Genomic DNA, 19,472 nt, shown 5'->3' on the forward strand with positions numbered 1-19,472 from the left:
CCAAGAAGGATCTTCTGGGCCATGCTTGCGGAAACGGGAATAACATCCCCGCATAGCGGGAACGTCGAGAACTAGATTGTTTGAAGCTCCAAGATGGAATTGGTTGTTTTAACATAATTGATCACTATGTTCAAAACTACCAAAACCTCATGGAGAATCTACACAAGTGGAACTCAACGCTCCTGACTTGCGAGGAGGTTACAGACCTACCCGCATCATACCCAAAGATCAAGCAGAAAAGTCGGGAATTTCTGCACGTGACATTAGGACTTCCGCGGGAAGAATCCCCATGTAAAACCTTAAAACTAAACCCTTTTTCAAAACCCTTTGCTTAAGTCCAAAAGTTCACCTCACTTATTAACAATTCATGAGAACATTGGACTGGGGGGACTTGAAGAGGTAGGTCCCAGCAGAGCCCAGTTGGACCCGCAAGACTCACCTCAAAGAGGGACGTCTGCGCAGTTGAACTCGCAAGACTCACCTTCAACAGGGACGTCTGCGCAAAGGCTAAACTCGCAAGACTCACCTTGAAGAGACGTCTGCGCAGAAACCAACTGGATCCGCAGGACCCACCATGCTCAGAGACGTGACGTCCTTACGCGCAGTACGCAAGCTGTTCCCGCAGGAAAAGCCTCCCAATGGTCGACGTACTCCGCCTGTTCCCGCAGCAACGGATACTAGCCATCAGAGAAGGCTACCCGCGCAGCAAGGCTACACGCACAAGGCACTTAACTCTTAAATAATTCAGTAATGTCACCTGAAGAAGGAGTGAGCAAGCCGGGAACACTCCCGCACAAATGAGCCAGTCCGTACGATACTGGAGGATCTTTTGTACTGTACCTGACGAGGTATGGACAAAAGATCTGACCAAAGATACGACAGCTCATTGACAACAGTATGACGAGCAGCACGCTCTTGTACTGTATGTCACTATCAGCCGCTGCCTACTCACCAACCTGTCGGAGGACGTGCATAGCCTGCAGTTGGTGGAACAGGAATAGTACACAGCCGGCCTGGTCACTATCAGCCGCTGCCTACCCACCAACCACCAGCATGGCACGTGCGTAGCCCACAGTTGGCAGAACAGGAATACTATTCAGCCGGCTGTACCTGCTTGGAAACCTACCTTCGGCTATAAATACTCCAACACCTTGGAATGGTATGGACACATTACATTATCTGATATCTCATTATCTTATCTTCTCTAGCAATCTCTTAATATACACTTATATTCAAGAGCAATCTAGTCTGATTCTCACGCCGGAGGGTGGTCACTAGGAGGTACCCCCCCTTCTCAGTGACGAGCTCACGGTGTCTGTTTTGCAGGTCATCAGAAGACCATCTTTGCCGGACCTAACCCCTCGTGGGAAACATCTATTTAACCCCCAGATTATCCGTAATCTGCCTGGGGTCAATTAGTGTTTCTTCAAAATTAATACATTTTTAGCATACATTGAGATTTAATTTTCATCAATGAGTGATGTTTACATCGACATAGAAGACAAACGAGTAACAAACAATGCTATTACAAACTATTTTAAGATAGCGTATTGGTTTAAAATACATTGATTTTTATTAACATAAATGAATGGTAATTTAATGCATGTTGGTTTAAAATAACTAAATAAGCATATATTCTTGTATATATTTAATTTAATTTAATAACAACAATAATAATAATCTCAATTTCCCATTGAACGTTTCAAAATTCAACCATAGACTATTCGTAACTAACCATGGGCCTAATTAACTAACTCCCACCGTGGCCCATAAATTAGGCTCGCCCGGTCCGCACCAACACCAGACCCTCACCGAACCCTAGCTAACCAACCAAACCCTCACCATGGCTTCCGACGACGAAGATCACACCGCCACCGTCTACGGAGAAGAAGACTTCATCGACGACGACGAAGAAGAAGACGTCGATTTAATCGACGAAGACGATGACAACGACAATGACGACGATTCCACGTCATCCGCCTCCGGCGAGGCTGCCGGAGAGGTCACGATCGCCGTGGCCGGAGTTCCTAACGTATCCACACCGATCGCCGTCACTCCGGTTCAATCTACCCCCGGTTCAATCGTCCGATCTGAACCGGTCGAGCCGAAGAAGCCGTTAGACGATTCGAGGCGGTTGTTTCAACGGTTATGGACTGATGAGGATGAAATTGAGCTGTTGCAAGGGTTTCTGGATTATACTAGCCAACGTGGAACGAGTAATTCGCATCATCATGATACGACGGCGTTTTATGACCAGATTAAAGGTAAATTACAGTTAGAGTTTAATAAGAATCAGTTAGTTGAGAAGCTTAGACGGTTGAAAAAGAAGTACCGGAATGTTTTAGCTAAGACTAGTGCTGGTAAAGAGTATGTGTTTAAAAGTCCTCATGATCAGGCTACGTTTGATTTGTCCTGTAAGATTTGGAACGAGCCGGCGGCTGCCGCAGTCTCAATCGCGGCAATTGACAATGAGGAGACGCAAAACCCTAGCCTAGGTTTGAATTTGAATGATAATAATGGAAATGGAATTGGAATTGGAAGTGGTGAGCCGAATAGCTCGGAGAAGAAAGTGCCGAGGCCGCGGAAGCGGGCTCGGTCGTCCGCGGTTAAGATCGAAGAGAATTATAATCAGACGCAGCATTATGCACAAGCTGCGGGTGCAGGGACAGGGATGGGTGCGGGGGCGTTGAATTCGAATGCTGTGAATGCTGCGACTGCGAATTTGGTTGAGGAAACTGTGAAGAGTTGTTTATTGCCGTTGTTTAAGGAATTGGTTAACAGTTCATCAAACGGGGCTTCTGGGAACTCGAGGGGATTTGGGTTAGGGTTAGGTGGAATGAATTTTCCGATTGGGGATATGAACGATGAAAAATGGAGGAAGCAACAGATATTGGAATTGGAGGTTTATTCGAAGAGGTTAGAATTGATGCAGGATCAAGTAAAGTCGTCGTTGGAGGAGCTCAGATCGATGGGGAATTCGTAAAGCTCTGATCATATGCAGGCCATATGTGAGTGATTTCTAGAGTTCATATATTTATTTTCTTGCTTTTTTAAGTTCTTTAGTTTTATGGTCATATAAAATGAAGCATGCTGAGGCTGGCTATTCTAATATGTTTAGTGACTGTCTTCTCTTTTTATAAGCTTTGGTGTTAAAATAATGTTAGTTTAAATGTTTAGCCTTTTTTTATTTGTTTTATGATATCAATGAAAACAACAAAGAGATTGAACACAGAGTTAACATAGTGCCTTTGTTTAACTTTTATGCATTATATTATATAAGTATACTGTGCCTTTGTTTGAACTTTTGTGACACTATTAAAGTATATATCTATCATCTTTAAGTCAAAGTGGTAGGGAAAAACCATGAAAGTTAAACATATTAAAACATATTAAAATATATAAATTGACATTGCACCATCAAATTATTCTCTAAAATGCAAACATGTTTAGACTTCATACACTATCTCTGACTACTACATATTGTCTCTTAAAAAGCCACCTTATCTCAGATATTTCAAGAAACTGAAATCCCAAAACTTACCAAAAGTGGGAAAACAAAGAATCCAGAAAAAGACTCCTCCTTTTTACCCAATTTTGCTTTTTACACAGAATCAACCATCAAATCATAAATGGAGTGAAAGATCAAGCTTTTGAGTATCTTTCTCTACACCTTTACTCTCACTCATCACACACATATCTTCTTGTTTAATCACATAAGGACTCTGATTGATGTAACCATCTCTGTAGAACATAATATTATCAAACCGAGTCGTATCAGGTCCAAACTGTTGACCTTGGAACTGACAGTAGTTATAAAATGATGGATTAAGAATCCCATAAGGATTTGTTGGAGCAAACAACAATGGAGTTTGAGGAATCAAAGAAGTAAAATTGTTGCATCGAACGATGTTTGCTGCGCGTTTAGCTTTTCTTGATGCTGTTCTTTCTTTCTTGTGAGCATTTTGATGGCCTCCTAAAGCTTGAGAGCTGTAGAACTTTCTAGAACAAAATTGACATGGGAAAGACTTCATGGTCTTCTGCTCATCATGCACAACATTTCCACCTTCCATTTGTTTTAGCCTGAAAAAATAGGAAATTGAAACATGGGTTATTAATATTAAGAAATAAGAATTCACTATTTTAAGCAAAACCCATAAAAGATATTATGCCAAAGATAGTAAAAACTAAAAATATTAAGACCTTGAAGACTGAAGATAGAAAAGAAAAGTGTGATCAGAAGGGTGGCAGGGAAAATGAATCCTAAAGATAACAGTTTTTTTCAGAGTTAAAGATGGGTAGAAGAAGATGAACTAGTTTAGAAACTAGTTATTGTGATTGGAAAATGTGAAGGTGAATTGTCAATATATATACTCATACATATATGTACATATATATATGTATATATATATATATAGAGTGAGAGATGGAGAAGAGAGAGAGAGGTGTAATGTATGGGCTTGGGAACAGAAGAGATAAGAGAGGGATAGGTGAATAAGTGTACACGGTACACCGATACCACTCTGCATGCTACTGCAAAGATATCTTTCTCTCTCTATATATGTATATGTATATATGTATAGAGAGAGAGAGGGGGGGGGTAAAGTTAAAGAATGGGAATTGGGAAGTGGAATCTAACGTCTTCGTTCTTTATTCACTTAAAAGTTTCTGACAGTTCATGGGGTTACATGGGCACTTGGCTTTATTTTGCAGGCAAATATCAAGCTAGTAGTATGTAACTTGTGTTTGTCAAAATAAAATGAATAAAGCTACATAATGTATAGTTGCTTTCTTACCCAGGTGTTCAAACCTGGACTGAGTCGACTGCCCGGCTCGGTTCGGGAACAATGAACCTCTATGTAATAGACATGACGGGTTTAAAGTTTTCACGTTGGCTGATTGAACCAAATTTTGGGGTTTTTATTTAGTTTTCACTATATAGCTAATGGATTAAGTTTAGTTGCTTATGTAGTCGAAAGTCAAAACCAAACTATAAATCTTAAACTTGCCAAAGCCATTACACAACGTCCCATTGTTTGCTAACTGAACCAGGGTGGTGTTCGATTGGTGGTCTAACCGATTGGTATGAGTTCGAAAGCCTTGGTTGCGCCTAGACTTGGGTGTTGCTAGGAGCAAACTATTACTTTTGCATTTGTAAGTATAACAAAACAAAATTTAAACACAAATTTTTAAAACTTTGCTCTTTTGTCACAAGTTAAAATGGCAATGTCTGTGAGCGAAAGCTGATGCTATTAATAATTCTAAGATAATAACATTTTTTGTATCGATTATAACAGTTTCATAATCAGTTTCATGTGCGTATTCATACTTGTATAATAAGGAACTAAATGTGTGTGTAAAGGTGGATTAGATTTATTTAACTTAGGGTTTTCCAATAAAAATGAAAACAAGGAGCTTCGAAACTTAAGTTGATTATTCATCAATGTTGGTAAAACCTTAACGGAAATTGAAGAAGATCTGAACTGAGAACAGATACATGATTCAAAGGAATTCGTTATGGAAACTTGATAATGCAACCATGGACATAAGTCGTTCTTCAAGCGAACCATACGACTCATGTTCAAATTAAACGCGTTCAGATTTTCTTAAAACAACTATCCTTTTAGAATTATGACAATAAAATGATATTTTATATCGAACTATATATCAAAGAATTCAATCTGAGAAAATGATTTGTGAGTAACCCTGTTAATGTCACGAATCATTTTCTAGTGGGGACTGATGCAAATTGTTAAGTGGATGAGGATTTTTTTAAAAGTATGTGTTTTTATAGATTATTATTATGAGTTGGAAGATACTGCAAAAGTAACACCGCAATTTTTTTTTTTTTTTTTTTTCGAATGTTAATGCTTTCCTCCTATTAATTTATTGCGACTAATTTTTTTATAGATTATTTTTGAATGTTAATACACACCGCAATTGTCTTGCAACTAATTTCTATTGGCTGCTTGCTCTGTTCTGCCACCCCTTCATTTCCTCTTCCCATGCAACTGTTTTCTGCCTTCCATTTATTCTCATTCTTCTTTTTCTAATATTAAGATAACAAATATATAAAATTAAAAAGATGAGGTAGTTTGTAAGTTATTAAATAAATACTAGTTTTTTGGACAACCATGTTGCGACGGGATAACTAAACCGAATAAAAAATAAAAGTAAAAACGTTGAACCGTGCATTTGCATTAACTTGTAAAACAAAGGTTAAATAAACTTATAAAGTATATACACACCCCTATATCCATGTTATAAAAGGATATCGACATGTGCTTTACAATGAAAATTATAAAACGAATAAGGATGCGTGTTGCTATGGGGCCGTTAAACAGTCTAAAAAATAGACATAGAAATGTTATCAATTCAAGCTCGTTGTGGTGTGTTAACTCGCAAATCTTTTACCAAAACGTAAAACATTAGTTTAGTAAACTTATAAAGCGTATGCTTTATTTTTTATTTTTTTAAAAGCCTAATTTGCCAACCATCTCATTTCCAATCACCGAGTACCGAAGAGGCGAAGACCAACCTCAGAAGTTGTGTTGTAAAAATGCTAGTCACGACTAATCATAGTCAGCCGGTAACTGATTAATCTTTGGGTAATCGCCCAGAAAATCGACATTCGGTGCTAGTCGGACCTCAACTCCCATTTTAATTCTAGGCAATTTCCGGTAAATTTTGGCTGTTTCTGGCTAATTTCCAGTGACTCCAATAGTTTCTAGCCAATTTCTGACGACAGCTTCCGCCCAATTTTCGCCAGTTCCATATATACATGCTATATATATGTGTGTAACAAAAAATACATATAAAAATAGGTATGGATTTAGAAATTAAAAATAAAAGTGTGTATATCACTTGTATATAAAATTGAAAATAATATTTAAAAATTCCAATCTTATTAATCTCGACTAATAGTTAGTCTCTATCCCATCGCTCGACTAGCGATTAACGATTTTTACAATACTGCTTAGGAGGAAATCTACCATATGTACAAAAAACCCCATGGTCCAATCCGAAACCCCCTATATTTTTTCTCACGGGTGATACTTGAACCTAAGACACCCTTCTTTTTAAATTGAAGTCTTTGAATGACCCACCTCAACTACTTGAGCCATGAATCATTGGCCATAGCGTAAGGTTTTTTTTTTAAAGTAAACAATAAGAATTATATTGTTATTGTTTTTTATAAAGACAAGGGAAGAAAAGTAAAATTTATTAATACTCTACGTGAGAAGATGAAAATTAACTAATGTCATAGGAAAGCAAAGGAAAATTTTATGATGTTGTACAGAAGTATGATAATAAATTAACAGGGTCAAGTTATTCTATAAAGGGTGATAAAAATGAGAAGTGTGAGAAGCCATAAATAACTGACATGTGTCAAGTGAGGACCAAAGAAAAAAAGGGTATAAAGGTAATTATACACATTTTCTCTCTCCACATGCAAGGCACATGTTAATACCCCCATCATTTTAGAACGTTTATAACTTTTTCGTATGATATCTTTTTAAATAAAAAAATTCATCATAATAACAAGCGTTTTTTATCTTTATTATGAGTATGATTTTTGTTATATAAAATTTAAAACAAAAATCATGTCATTGTGTATTTTCGCACACCATTGTGTCTTTTTCGCTTATCATTGTGTCTTTTTTCGTCATTGTGTCTTTTCGCACACCATTGTGTCTTTCGGCTTATAATTGTGTCTTTTTTCTTCATTGTGTCTTTTTCGCACACCATTGTGTCTTTTCGCTTAACATTGTGTCTTTTTTCGTCATTGTGTCTTTTTTCGTCATTATGTATTTTCGCTTATAATTGTGTGTTTTTTCGCACATCATTGTGTCTTTTCGCACACCATTGTGTTTTTCCGCTTATCATTGTGTCTTTTTTCGTCATTGTGTCATTTCGGATACCATTGTGTCTTTTCGCTTATCATTGTGTCTTTTTTTGTCATTGTGTCTTTTCGCACACCATTGTGTCTTTTCGCTTATAATTGTGTCTTTTTTCGTCATTGTGTCTTTTCACACACCATTGTGTCTTTTCGGTTATCATTGTGTCTTTTTTCGTCATTGTGTCTTTTTTCTTCATTGTGTCTTTTCGCACACCATTGTGTCTTTTTGCTTATCATTGTGTCTTTTTTCGTCATTGTGTCTTTCGCTTATCATTGTGTCTTTTTTCTTCATTGTGTCTTTTTGCACACCATTGAATCTTTTCGCTTATCATTGTGTCTTTTTCGTCATTGTGTCTTTTTTCTTCATTGTGTCTTTTCGCACATCATTGTGTCTTTTTTCGCCATTGTGTCTTTTCGCACACCATTGTGTCTTTTTTCGCCATTAATACATGATACACAATAACTTGAAACGTAAAACACAATGGTGAATAAGTATAAAACAATGACCTAAAACGCAAGACACAATGGCGAATACGTATAACACAATGACCTAAAACGTAACACACAATGGTGAATATATATAACACAATGACTTGAAATGTAAAACACAATGAAAACAACATATTACACAATGACACAATGAACAACAAAAAAACACAATTAAAAAACCCATTAATATATTTTTTTATTTTTATATAACAATATGATACTAATATTAAAGATAAAAAAAACACTTATTATTATGGTGAATTTTTTTAAAAAAAATAATGTCGTATGAAAAAGTTATGGACATTTTAAAATGATGGGGGAATTGACATGTGCCTTGCATGTGAAGAGAGAAAGTCAACAAATGTGGGTTATTACCTTAATGCCCTTTTCATCAATTTTTATTTATTAAATTAATCTCATGCATCTAAATCTAAGATTAATGGACTGAATTTCTTCTCACCCTTCTCATTTTTGTTGTCCTTTTTTAACTTTACCCTAAATTAATAATGTATCACTCACATAAGCATAAAAAGACAACCAATCAAAAGCATGGTACAAATGATAAAATGAAAGCATATTGTGAAAATTTTAAAACAACAATTGAATAGTAACTATAACTTCTACGTGTTTGATTTTTACTTTTTCAGCCTTTTCAAAACAATATCAATTGAAAGTTGTCTTGTATGGGAGGCATGCATTTTCAACTTATTCAGAAAAATTTTGTTGAACTATTTGTACTGGTTGAAATAAAGTTAAAACTTTTATTTTTTCCACATGTTATGATACTTCTTCAATTTGTATACAACCCCCCCTCCCCCAAACCCACCCACCCATATGGAATGTTAGCGAAGCTAGAAATTTAGTTAATTGGGTTTGTTTTATTTATTTTATTTTTCATCTATTTTGTGTGTATGTGTGTGTTCAAAGTTCTATTGACTTGACATCAGAATTTTTAGGCCCGGTTGGGTTTTTTTGGCTAAAATTTCACTAAAAATGAACTAAAATAAGTTTTGCAACTAAAATAATGTATCACTCACATAAGCATAAAAAGACAACCAATCAAAAGCATGGTACATATGATAAAATGATAAAGCATATTGTGAAAATTTTAAAACAACAATTGAATAGTACGTGTTTAATATTTACTTTTTCAGTCTTCTCAAAACTATATTAAACGAAAGTTGTCTTGTATGGGAGGCGTGCGTTTTCAACTTATTCTGAAAACTTTTGTTGAACTACTTGTACTAGTTGAAATAAAGTTAAAACTTTTATTTTTTCACCTATTATGATACTTCTTCAATTTGTACCCCCCCCCCCCTCCCCCGGTATGGAATGTGAAATCATCAAGTGCAGAGCTAGAAATTTTGCTAATTGGGTTCGTTTTATTTTATTTTATTTTTCATCTATTTTGTGTGTGTGAAAAGTTCTATCAACTTGACATCAGAATTTTTAGGCCCGGTCGGGTTTTTTTCGTCAAAATTCCACTAAAAATGAACTAAAATAAGTTTTGCAACTAATTACACCCAAGAACTAAGTTTCAAATATAATTTCGATATTATTCAAGTAAAGAAGTGTAAAAAAATCATTAACTTGAAACATGTTATTCAAATAAATCTTCAAAGTTTACATTACCATCCGTCAAAATACAAAATCACTTAATATAAAAATATTAAAGGCGTTAAGGTCATGGGTAATGGTTGATGCCCCTTAAGGCCTTAAGGGATATTTCCCATCACCTCTCTTAATCAAAAACATGTGTAATGAATAATATCCTTCAATCATTACCGCTTCAAGACATATAAATTTTATTGTAAAAATGTTTATGCCCTTATAATAGCCCTAGTGAAGAAACACTAACCGGACCCCGGGCAGATTACGGGTAACCTGGGGGTTAGATAGGTGTTTCCCACGAGGGGTTAGACCCAGAGAAGATGGTTCTTCTGATAACCTGCAAAACAGACACCGTGAGCTTGTCACTGAGAAGGGGGGGTTCCTCCTTGTGACCACCCTCCGGCGTGAGAATCAGACTAGATTGCTCTTTAAATATAAATGTATATTAAGATATTGCTAGAGCAGATATCAGGTATAATATGATAATGTGATATGATATGATAAGATGAGATGGTCATACCATTTGTGGTATTTATAGCCGAAGGTAGGTTTTCAAGGAGGTGTGGCCTGCTGAATAGTATTCCTGTTCTACCAACTGTGGCCTACGCACGTGCCCTGCTGGTAGTTGGTGGGTAGGCAGCGGCTGATAGTGACCAGGCCTGCTGTGTACTATTCATTTTCCACCAACTGCCGGCTATGCACGTGGTATGACAGGAGTTGGTGAGTAGGCAGCGGCTAATAGTGACATACAGTACAGGAGCATGCTGCTCGCCATACTGTTGTCAATAAGCTGTCGTATCTTTAGTCAGATCTTTTGCCCATACCTCGTCAAGTACAGTACAGAAGATCTTCCCGTATCGTACGGACTGGCTTATGGGCGGGAGTATTCCCCCTCCCGCCTTTGTGCAGGATTGTCCCCGGCTTTGCTCATTCCCTCAGGTGACACTGAGTGATTGAGAGCTAAGTGCCTTGTGCGTGTAGCCTTGCTGCGCGGGTGGCCTTCCCTGATGGCTTGTATCCGAAGCTGCGGGAACAGGCGGAGTCCTTCACCATTGGGAGGCATTTCCTGCGGGAACAGCTTGCGTACTGCGCGTAAGGACGTCACGTCTCTGAGCATGGTTGGTCCTGCGGATCCAGTTGGTTTCTGCGCAGACGTCCCTCTTCAAGGTGAGTCTTGCGGGTCCAACTGGGCTCTGCTGGGACCTACCTCTTCACCTAGGGATATGGTATCCACCCTGTTCAGGTCACAACGCAACAACCTTACCGTTGTTTCAAGTTTCCTCCACTCTAAGATGGCCAGAATAATGAGTGGAATTGACCTAAAATATTTGAAAAACCACATAAACTCATAAACGTTGACTTTTAAAAGTATAAATCATAAACCAGAAATACTAGTTATAGTTACAAAACGCATGTACTATACAACATAACAAATTAACACAAATCGAAAAACAAATGTCGTTCCTATGTCGTGACAACGTATACACATGCATAATTACACACGCATCGAAATACAATGTTATACATGCATGCATACCTACAAACAAACATGTGTAGGCAGGCACGCAATAAAAATATGAATTTTGGATTTAGGAACAACCGAAACAACCGGTTATAGAAAATGAATTCGAATGTTTGGGTGGCCGTGATGATGATTGTTTGGCTGGGGGCGGTTTTGAGGTTTTGATTGGAGACGGTTTTGCGTCGGGAATTTGTTGAGGAAGATGTTTTAAAAAGGCTTTAACAGCACCTTCTACCCCATCCTCATTCTCCATTGCCTTTGCAAGTTCCACTGCTCGCTCCTTCACCTGTAACATATCGTAAATAGACGAGAATGTCCTTAAGTTGTTAGAAAAGAAAAAAGTTTTAACCGCACCACGTTGATGCCACAGCCATACTTTATACTTGAATGCGGTTTGTAACAATATGTAACAATAATATGAGGAATTAGTTACCTTAGGATCTAGCATGAATTTAATTGCATCAACGAGCTTGTTAAGTGAAAACTGATCTACTGGTATTGGAACGGGGCCCACGCCTCTGCTGTGAACTCGATCTCCCCAAAAGGGTTGGTCACCAAAGAAAGGTACAATTGTAGTTGGACACTGAAGTACATCATAAAGTCAACAGATATTTAGATAAAGTCAACAGATGTTCTTTTTTTTCAATAGTAAAACATGTTAAAAAACATTACCGCAGCTTTAAGACCAGCAGCTGTAGTCCCAGCACCTCCATGGTGCACCTGAAAGTATAAAAACAGTCAGGTAACTCAATTAAACCGCAACGATAGCAGAAGTGCTTCAATAATTGAAAATTTTTAAAACTAGATCGGATAAAAGTGTAGATTATGAAAAATGTTAATAATAAATAGCAATGAAATTGATTATGAAAACTCACCACAGCTGAACATTGTAAGAAAAGCCAGTCATGAGGTATATTGTCTAATGTGTATACAAAATCCTTTGGTTCTGTCACTGTGAGATGCAAATGCAAAATGAGCTATTTTCGTTCTTGACAACATGTAAAACGTAGATATTTAAACATCAGCATGTAAGAAATAGAAGAATTATGAACTTACAGTTACCAAGACCACCCCATCCTTTATTAATGATGCCTCGTTGTCCGGTAATTTCTAGAGCTTTTACAATTGTTTGTGTCATTTTCTCAGGCTCTTGAACAGGCTGACAATTAGTGAATTAAATTGTTTAAAATCACTAATCACTAATATTGGATAAAATAAAGTATATTTTCTGTGAGTAGTGGTTTTATATTTGTTTTAGATGCTAATCCAAATTTTTGAGTAAATGATTTAGTTTTATGCATTACAAATACAAGTTGGGACCTTGGACCTGTATCTTTTTTAGCTTATCTTTTTAATTCACCCATTTGACCCGTAATACATAATACATAATTGATAACTATAAATGGGTTGATTTGTTTCTGCGTGTACTATTTAACAAGTGACAAAAGAAATATTTTCTGATCAATCAACCAATCATGCCCAGTGTAATCCCACCAATACAAAGCTATACGCAGGGTCTGGGGAGTGTGGAATGTAAGCACACCGTAACTCTATCCCAAAGAATAGAGAGGTGGCTTCCAGAAAGACCCCTAGCTCCAAAGACCATACGTATGAGGCAATATAAAAGAAAAACAAAGTTCAGCAGCAGACCTCTAGACATTAGAGGATAAACCAATAATTACAATAAATTAATAAGTAATAGTAATAACAACAGTAGTCATAAAAATATAGATAAACAAAGATAATTTAGAAATTAAATACTATAATAATTTATCATTTAGAAATTAAATATTAAAATATTTTCTGATATTATACATAATACAATCACATGTTCAAATGCTAGCAGAATTTGCTAAGCCCATCTTGGTTATACGGTTTTCAGTTTATGCATGTTGTATATATTGTAGCCGTTAAGTTATACATACCCCTGCAATGCGTGTACAACTTATGTCATGTTATTGTGACCTTAATGTACTTTTTTATAAAGATTATATATAGTATGAAAAATGATGACATAGGTATCATAAATCAATAAGAAAAACTCACGAGGCTTCCAAACCCAATGTAGATGGGCTTTGGGCCAGCTTTAAGCCAATTCACAAGGTCTTCGGGAGGCTGGTAGTTTGAAGCAAGATCAAGAAAGCAAAATCCAACTACATCAATCTTAGGTCCCCAATCTGCATTATAGTTAAAGATTAACTTCATAAAATGAGGCATTGAATACTTAACAAAGCATATAGAGCTTCATTAATGTTAGTGCATACATGTGGCATCAATGCTAATTACAAATACTCGTATGTTAATAATCTAATGCCATATCATAATCAAGTATCAAATAGCGTATGAAAATCACCTTTTGGTTTTGGAACAAGATGTGGACTCCAAATGTATCCATATGGAATATTGGCCTCAGACGCTTGAGAGCCACTTAAATATGTGACAGGCCGTAACTTTAACTTTTTCTTTCTAACATCATTAATCATGTCTCGAATTCCAAGCCAAATCAAAGAGTCAACTATTTGATATGACAGCTGCAACAACATATATAATATACATAAAACTGTTTTGTGTAACCGTGCAAAAGTTACATTAGCAGAAAATAGATTATTAATGTGGTAATTCAACCAATGTACTTACTCTATATCCAGCTGGTTGCTTGACACGAGATAGAGGATGAGGAAATTCACTTGTAGGCCTGATATGCAAAAGTCAAAGTCACTTATAATTAAAAAAAATCTTACTAAACTAAAAACAAAAAGAAGAAAAACACACTAGAAGCTAGACCTGTAAACGAACTGAATGTTCAGTGAAGCAAGATCAAGAATGAACACATGTCTCGTCAACTGTTTGGTGGGAAACTAAATTATCTTCGTTTATTTAATAAACGAATGAACATAAACAAAAAAAACTTTGTTCGTCTAGTTAAACGAACAAACATGGAACACATGTCTCGTTTGTTCATTTGTGCTCATGAACATTCGTTCATTTGAATTTGTTTATGTTTGTTAGTTTACTTTTGTTTAAGTTCATTTGCTTATGTTCATTTATATATTAACTAAAAATTGTTTGGCCCATTACAACTTAGTCTAGTTTTATTAACTAGCTTGAGCGTAGTTATGTTGATTCATCTATGTTCAATTACATTTGTTTATGTTCGGGAACCTTTCGTTGTTGTGTCATTCATCTATTTTCAATTATATTTGTTTATGTTCGTAAACCTTTCATTTACAATGTCAACGAACATAAACGAACACAAACATGTTCATTTTTTAACATACGAAAACTTACAAGAAACCTTGTTCGTTTAGTTGTTCGTGTTTAACTGTTTGTTCAGGTAAAGTTAAACGAATGAACACAAACATGCATCGTTCGTTTTGTTTACAAAATAAAAAAGAACAATTATAAATCAACAATCAGATTCCAAAAAATAGTAAGGTGCATGATGAAGTGTCAGACAAGAGCTTACGTCCAGGGCATTGTGAAAAATATATGAATGGGTATTTTCAGTGCCTCAGCAACATGTGTATGTCCTGAAACATAATAAATCCAATTAATGAGTAGTTAAGAAACCTTTTAATGCAATGTAATGTCATGGTTAAAAATGAAAAAGAGATGTTTACTTAAAAAAACCACACAAATAGCATCTCATGCTCCACTGATGAAAGTAAGTCTAATAATGACCATAAAGGAACCTACTTAACTCTCTGTAGGCTAGCAAGACCCATGACACCTTTTGTCCCTTTTAAAAATTTAGTAAATAATGTATGTCTTAACTACGATTACAGAAACAATGGCATCGCAATAGTAATCTAAATATTTGAATAAAACGATACAGGAGTTTGTATACTATAAAAAATAGACTTTAAGCAACTTTTGACATGTTTGAAACCGTTCCTCTTTCTGTAAAAAAAAGATCATTTGACCTGTTTGAATTAAAACACAACCCCAATGATCCAATTTATTAGTAAATGAGTTGTAATTTCCACTTCATTTTAATTCTCATACATAGATATATATCAGATCTCGATCAAGATCAGTTAGTTCTGTTAAGTATCTGATAGATGATGGAAATCGAATTGACTGGATCTAAGGTAATTGGTCTGGTTCGAGATAGGCTAGATCGCCAAAAACAAATACATTTAGATAGATCATGCTACAGTTACTAGATAGAAACTGAAAAAAATTGACCACTATTTAACTACTTCATTCCTGCAACTAGCTAGGGGATTTTAGGCGGAAACAGGATCACCAGGTTCGTATCAGTATCTCAAAGGAATATCATAGCAACCGACCTTTAATTGAATTATGAAAATAAAGGATAAAGATAATCAACATGTCACATAGTAGAGAACCTTAATACCTAATTGTATGCATATACATAAACAAGAACTCTACAACTTGAAACTAATACACCACAGTCCTAGCAGGTTCCATGTTATAGGCATGAGAAAACTTCATAGAAATTGATAAAGGTCAGCAAGTAAAAAAATTAAAACCGATGCTTCTTGGAAAATATGCCACAGGCAAATAAGTATACCAATATTAAACTCAGGTAGTTACCATATGCTGGAGGGTTGGCTATAATCGCATCAGCTTTAAACGGGATTCCAGTATCCATATCAGGTTCTTTGCAGGCTGCAAGTAATGAAAAAATAATGTCTTTCATCTGACTCCTCTGAACAGGAATTTCTGAAGGACCAGAAGGCAAGAATCCTTTGTTCTTAACCATGTCTGCATAACATACACACACATACACAAAAAACTCCGAGTTAAATTCAGTAACTCCATGTTCCTACCTAAAAACCTCACTTATATTAACATCAATAATAATAGCAACCAACTAATCAGAAGTTGAAAACATGATGAATACATATGATCACATACATATTTGTTTATCTTCATGAGAGAGATATGTGTAGAACATAGTACAAGTAATCTAATCATAGCACGTATTAACAATGCTCTTAGATTTTTGCCATTCAAAAGAGTAGAAATCATCAAGTTAACAAAAAGAGAGGTAACGGGAACATACATTCAGCAAGAACTTTTGGGTCGCCACCTAGGGGATAAAACTCCAATCCTGCAGTCAATACAAATTCCTTGTAATTTGAATGAGACGCTAGTCTTACACGATGACCATATTCCTGAAACAAAATCAAATCAGGATTGAAAATGAGAGAAAAAAAAAGAAATTCAAGTATGTTTTTAATGTTATTGAAGTTTAATAACCGCAAGCATGCTTAGCTAAACTAGCCATGTTCGGATTGACTCGTTTAACCTGTTTAGTTTTATAATTGATTCTTAAAATACCTTTTTACGTCAAACGAGGATAAAGATGTAAGGTTTAAACATAATTGGTGTATGTACATTTGTATTTGCGATTGTAAAGTTGCTACTTTAGAGTATCAATACACAAAAAAAAATTAAAAATCGTGTTAAACGGATTGTGTTCATAACAACTCGCAAAAACTCATGTTCACTTCAGGTTTACGTGCCTGACAGACTAATGAATTTATTTCAAAAATTAAAACATTAAGTGTTTGTTATAACTTATAGCCTATAATAGCAGATGATAAAAAGCAATAAGTTTATGAGACCACCTGCAAACGCTTTCCGATTGCAACAAATGGCTGCACGTCACCACGGGTTCCGACGATAAGAACTACTATTTGTAATGGTCTAAAATACCGAGGTTCTCCAAAGTCAGAGGGGAGTTCACATGCACCATAAACTTCACTAGATCCACACCCTAAAGCATTCAGTTCAGCATCTCCAGGTATCTCGAATTCTACCGTACCATCGTCTTTTACTGTAGCCATTTTGTTCAATATTTGCAGCTGCAAGATTTAAATTGTTCAAACAGGAATCACAGAAATGGAAGTGTATATATCAAACAATTGCTATATGAAAACACAGTTTACCTTATCATTTGCTGATAGTTTTTCACTTAATGATTGAGAGGTCTCTTCAGCTAGCATATTATTACGTTTGGGCCTCTCAGTTTTTGATTTTTCTAGCCTAAACGGGTTGAAAGATGACTCTGTCTTTGCAGCACTCCCTAATAGAAAACTTGAGATTTCTGACTGCAATTTACGCAATGCAGGCAAACTCCTGCTATCAGACCCTGCTTCAAGAAGCATAACCAAATTTAAGGTCAAGAAAAAACATCCCACAAAAACCATCACCAATTCAATTACAAGACCATTTAAGTGTTAATAAAAAAGAAGAGAAAAGCTAGAGCACCACATAGACAACTACTTTCACAATTGTGCATTTCTGTACTCAAGAAATTATTATGTTTCAAGTAACGGTTTAAAGGCATTATCGACATAGGTTTTAAAGTGCAATATTAATGATTAATTAAGAAACCAATCCTAGGTCTCAAATGTAGTGTGAGTGCAATGCTTCTTTCTATAACATATGATTAATCACAGTCCACCTTTATCTTCTAGAAAGATATGGAATCACTCGGAAACCGCTTCCAATCAGATTTAAATATTAACTTGAATAAAGTGTGATAACCATTATAAATGAAGAGCCATTTTAAAATCTTTTGTTCCCTCGAGACTCAGTGTCGCTTAAAAAATTATAATTCAAAAACTTGGACTACTGCCATTCAATTAATCTACTACAGCCCTCTAAAACCATAGTTATTAAATGCACTGCGCACACTCAAGGCGCATAGGCCTCACCCGTGGCCTAGGCGCAGATCACATAAAAAGCAAGGGCGTAGACAAAAAAGGGTGCCCAAATAAAACTATATTTTGTCTAAGAAAATTAAATACTATTCTTCAAATAAAAGAAGCAAAATCTATTATATAACATTTAATATAATCTAATTAGTACCAAAAGTTTAAAAATAGTCAAGACTCAAGATTCAAATGTAATCCCAAAAATTGAATAACAAAATGTTCAGTGTAAATCCTTTGACCTCTCCTACATCTAAGTTTCAATCGCATTCCTTGTGATTCCTTTGCACGACTTCTATCTTCTCATGTTCATGTCACCTTCTTGGCTCCACACAATCTCAATTCTTAATTTGGAATAGACAATACCAAAGCGCTCGCCTAGAAACTAGAAGCGCATTTGTCGGGCCTCGCCTGTATAAGGTGTAACAAGAATCTAACTAGGAAGGTTTCCTAATGGTATGAACCGTATTTTTCAATTGTTTTGGATATCATTATACTTATGCTAATAATATTCTCTAACAACTCATAACTAACATCTAGTATCGAATACTGGTTTTGTTATTACTACATTCACCAGCAGAACAATAACAAGCCACTAAACAAATTTGTAAATCCAAATGAATGATAATATATTAATCTCATAACAACAGCACCTTATTTCACAGTAACTATTCAAACTCATATAATTACACATATGCATATGCCATAACTCCTAAGCAATCAATTAATTCACATTTAGATACTAAACTAAACATTACTCTCATTAATTCAACAAATAATAATAATAATAATAATAATCAACTCACTCGTATAACCGGTACCGCCATTAGAAACGGCATCATCTCGTTTAACCTCCACGTCAGCTCCACTACTGCTGCTGCCAGCAACTTCCTTCTCGAGCTTAACCGCCACGTCAGCAGTACTCGAGCTGACGTGATCTTGCTTAATAACCGTTTCCGACGACTGGTCCATCGTCAACGGAACCACTGCTTATCCGATTCAGATCTATGAAATACAACTACAAATTCTCAAGTAATTAAGTTCTGGCGAGTTATTGTAATACTGGTTGTAACTGCCACCGGTCGTCGGAGTGACGGTGAAATTTGTTCCGATTCCGATTAATTATAGAGAGAGAGAGAAGCATAAGAGCGATGAATATTATTATTATTATTGAATAACGGTGAACAAACGAACAGTTATGGTCAACTTCAAGCGCCAAAGGGGTATTTTGGTAAATTTAGCTGGCGTAGAATCTTTTTGGCCG

At 35.9% G+C, this 19,472-nt stretch overlaps 3 protein-coding genes across 3 annotated transcripts; 1 reads left to right on the forward strand and 2 right to left on the reverse strand.

The window, feature by feature from the left end:
- Nucleotides 1–1,654: 1,654 nt before the first annotated feature.
- LOC143562364 (putative transcription factor At5g28040) lies at nt 1,655–3,229 on the forward strand. The gene has a single exon (XM_077050182.1). The coding sequence runs from the start codon at nt 1,844–1,846 to the stop codon at nt 2,981–2,983; it is 1,140 nt and encodes a 379-aa protein (XP_076906297.1). The 5' UTR covers nt 1,655–1,843; the 3' UTR covers nt 2,984–3,229.
- Nucleotides 3,230–3,623: 394 nt separating this feature from the next.
- On the reverse strand, nt 3,624–4,070 carry LOC143562372 (zinc finger protein KNUCKLES-like). The gene has a single exon (XM_077050194.1). It carries the CDS (start codon nt 4,068–4,070, stop codon nt 3,624–3,626), a length of 447 nt encoding a protein of 148 aa, XP_076906309.1.
- A 7,298-nt stretch (nt 4,071–11,368) lies between these two features.
- On the reverse strand, nt 11,369–19,331 carry LOC143562365 (sterol 3-beta-glucosyltransferase UGT80A2-like). Its single transcript, XM_077050183.1, has 14 exons — nt 19,015–19,331; nt 17,441–17,643; nt 17,120–17,356; nt 16,552–16,663; nt 16,080–16,250; nt 14,986–15,049; nt 14,157–14,214; nt 13,873–14,050; nt 13,566–13,696; nt 12,576–12,678; nt 12,395–12,471; nt 12,192–12,239; nt 11,953–12,102; nt 11,369–11,805 (listed from the first exon to the last, which is right to left on the reverse strand). Exons 1-14 carry the CDS (start codon nt 19,178–19,180, stop codon nt 11,587–11,589), a joined length of 1,917 nt encoding a protein of 638 aa, XP_076906298.1. The 5' UTR covers nt 19,181–19,331; the 3' UTR covers nt 11,369–11,586.
- Nucleotides 19,332–19,472: the final 141 nt, after the last annotated feature.

The sequence above is a fragment of the Bidens hawaiensis genome, unplaced genomic scaffold, assembly GCF_021521415.1.
Source record: "Bidens hawaiensis isolate Kalapana, Puna unplaced genomic scaffold, B.hawaiensis_p1.1 tig00020944_1, whole genome shotgun sequence".
Taxonomy (NCBI): domain Eukaryota; kingdom Viridiplantae; phylum Streptophyta; class Magnoliopsida; order Asterales; family Asteraceae; genus Bidens; species Bidens hawaiensis.